Source organism: Salmo salar, chromosome 04 (genome assembly GCF_965601325.2).
Source record: "Salmo salar chromosome 04, fSalSal1, whole genome shotgun sequence".
NCBI classification, from domain to species: Eukaryota; Metazoa; Chordata; class Actinopteri; order Salmoniformes; family Salmonidae; genus Salmo; species Salmo salar.
Window position 1 is genome coordinate 76869792 of NC_138294.1, and position 2606 is coordinate 76872397.

General features: G+C 45.5%; 1 protein-coding gene across 1 annotated transcript; it reads left to right on the top strand.

Moving 5' to 3' along the window:
- The first annotated feature begins 1462 nt into the window (after window positions 1–1462).
- Window positions 1463–2606, top strand: kcnj1b (potassium inwardly rectifying channel subfamily J member 1b). Its single transcript, XM_014197880.2, is given in 2 exon segments — window positions 1463–2470; window positions 2472–2606. Coding segments are annotated over 2 exon segments (1143 nt in total).

A 2606-nucleotide genomic window follows, 5' to 3' on the forward strand; every position in this document is an offset into this window, starting at 1 on the left:
CAGCTGCAATAATAGGAAACAAGCATTGGATTGAATAGGGTCCCTAAAACCAATGATACTGCACCTTCCTAGAAGCGTCTGCTGTATTTAAAGAACAATTGAGAAGAAAAGACATCATTAAGTCATGTCTTTGTAATTTCCTCCCCCCCCCCTATTTCATTGACTAATGGTTTCAGTTGAAAATAAAAACAGCATGGATGCTGCAGTGGTCACGTTGTCCCATCTTCAATAGGTGCACTGTAATAGTTATTGTGTGCTTTCTGGCAAACTGTGTGGCCACTGAATCCAGAATATTCAATTTCTTGAATTGAGGCTCCACATATGGTGGTGGTGGAGACCATGTGCAGTGGGCCACCGTGTCAGGGAGAGCCACAGCCAACCACGACACCCTGGCTGGGGATGGAGTGAGTGGCTGTACGAGGGACTCCGGAGGAGTGTGGTGGGGTGTTGACAGGGGTCTAGTAAGGCTAAAATAGTGATGCACTGTTGGAACATTCCGACCTGCCTCTCTTGCCTGTCTGTTTGAGGGCTGTGTACACCATGGCATGTGGCTGGGATTAGGACATTTCACTGTAGATTAAAACATTTGCAACGCCTTCATGGCAACTTGCTCAGAGAAGGAGTTCCCAAATTGATCCTGTCTCTGCAGTTTGGCCCATGATTTCACTTAGCAGGTACGTGAAGTGTATTTTCCACTGTTTAGATAGACAGACCAACAGTGCGACAGTGATCTATTTCTTAAGTGGTATTGACATTTTTATAAGTGCAAAGTTTTGTGTGTATGTTTGCTGAATAGGAAATTGTGAAAAAGGCTGTTGTCTTTTTAAGGGCAGAAATAGTGTTGCCTCATTGAGTTTTATTAGAGGACGAGTGACTTATGTTAAACGGTTACTTGGGGAGAGGTTGCCATAGTTATTGAAGACAGAGATCGTAAAGTGCATCACTATTGTCTGGTTTCCCTTCAGTGCAACTGCTGCCAGGGATTTGTTTAGTCAATTACATAACAGGGGAAGAATTAGAACCATAAATGTACTCATGCCACTTTGTAGGGTGGGTAACTGAAAAATTTAACTTTTATCAACTATTTCATCTCCTAAGGCACTGAAAACATAATAGAACACAAAATGTTGTGTTTTATCTCCTGTATCTAAGGCAAATAAAATATGTCCTGTTACGGGAAGAAACATTTGTGGAATATCAAAGACACATTTCAAATCTATTGCTGACAAGCTGTTTTATGAACAAGGTTAGTGAACATTATAAATGGGGGATGAGTTCTTTCAAAAGTTTATCTGAGATAAACAATACTTAAGTTCTTATTTTCTATATTAGTTTTATTGATGTTAATTTTCTATAACCAAATAAAATTAGTCTGCCAGCTAATTGACCACTTTGTGGTTCCTCCATTGCGGTTTATCCCGGCCTTACACAATTGTTATTGTTTTTTCCCCAAAGCTCCAGGATGTTTCAGTTCGTCCAGAGGCCCATCCACGACTACCTGACAGAGCGCAGAATCCGCCGGACCCGGCTGGTGATCAAAGATGGCCGCTGCAACATTGAGTTTGGCAACATCAAGTACCACAACCACTTTGCCTTCCTGGTGGACTTCTTTACTACGATTGTGGAGATCCGCTGGCATTTCATCCTCCTCCTCTTCATTGCCTCCTTCACAGGCAGCTGGTTCATCTTCAGCCTTCTATGGCACTGGATCGCCAAGAGCAATGTGGATCTAATTGGACAGAACTTCACAGCCAGCCATGCCCACTGTATAGTTAATGTTAATGATCTCACCACGGCTTTCCTGAACTCCTTGGAGACCCAGACCACCATTGGTTATGGTGGACGGACACTCACTGGGCACTGCCCTGGCACCGTGGCTATCATCGTCGTCCAATCCCTCATCGGGGTCTTTATCAACCGCTTCATATGTGGGGTGATCCTGGCCAAGATCTCCCTTCCCAAGAAGAGGGCAAAGACAGTGACTTTCAGTGATACAGCGGTCATCTGCCTGAACAAGGGCCGCCTGTGCCTGGTGATTCGAGTGGCCAACCTCCGTAAGACCTAACTCATCGGGAGCCAAATCTACGGCAAGCTGCATAGGACAACTGTCACGTCGGACAGCGAAACTATAATTCTGGACCAGGTAGGCATTGACTTTGCAGTGGACGCTGGCAAGGACAACCTGTTTTTTGTCTGCCCGTTGACATTGTACCATGTCATTGACAAGGCCAGTCTGTTCTACGATATGACAGCAGACACCCTCCAGCAGCAGAACTTTGAGCTGGTGGTCTTTCTGGATGGGACGGCCGAGTCCACCAGCTCCGCCTGCCAGGTACGGACCTCCTTCATCCCCCAGGAGGTCCAGTGGGGATACAGCTTCCTGCCCATTATCTCCCGCAACAAGATGGGCAAGTACCGCGTGGACTTTTCCAACTTCTCCAGAACCATGGTGGTGACTACCCCACACTGTCCACTACTTTCAGAGTAATTTAGGCCAATGCAACAGCAACAATAACCAAAACAACCACCACAAGAAGCTGGGTATTGACAACCCCGGATTCAAGGTGATTGACATTCCAGACACAATGGATGTCACAAAAATGTGA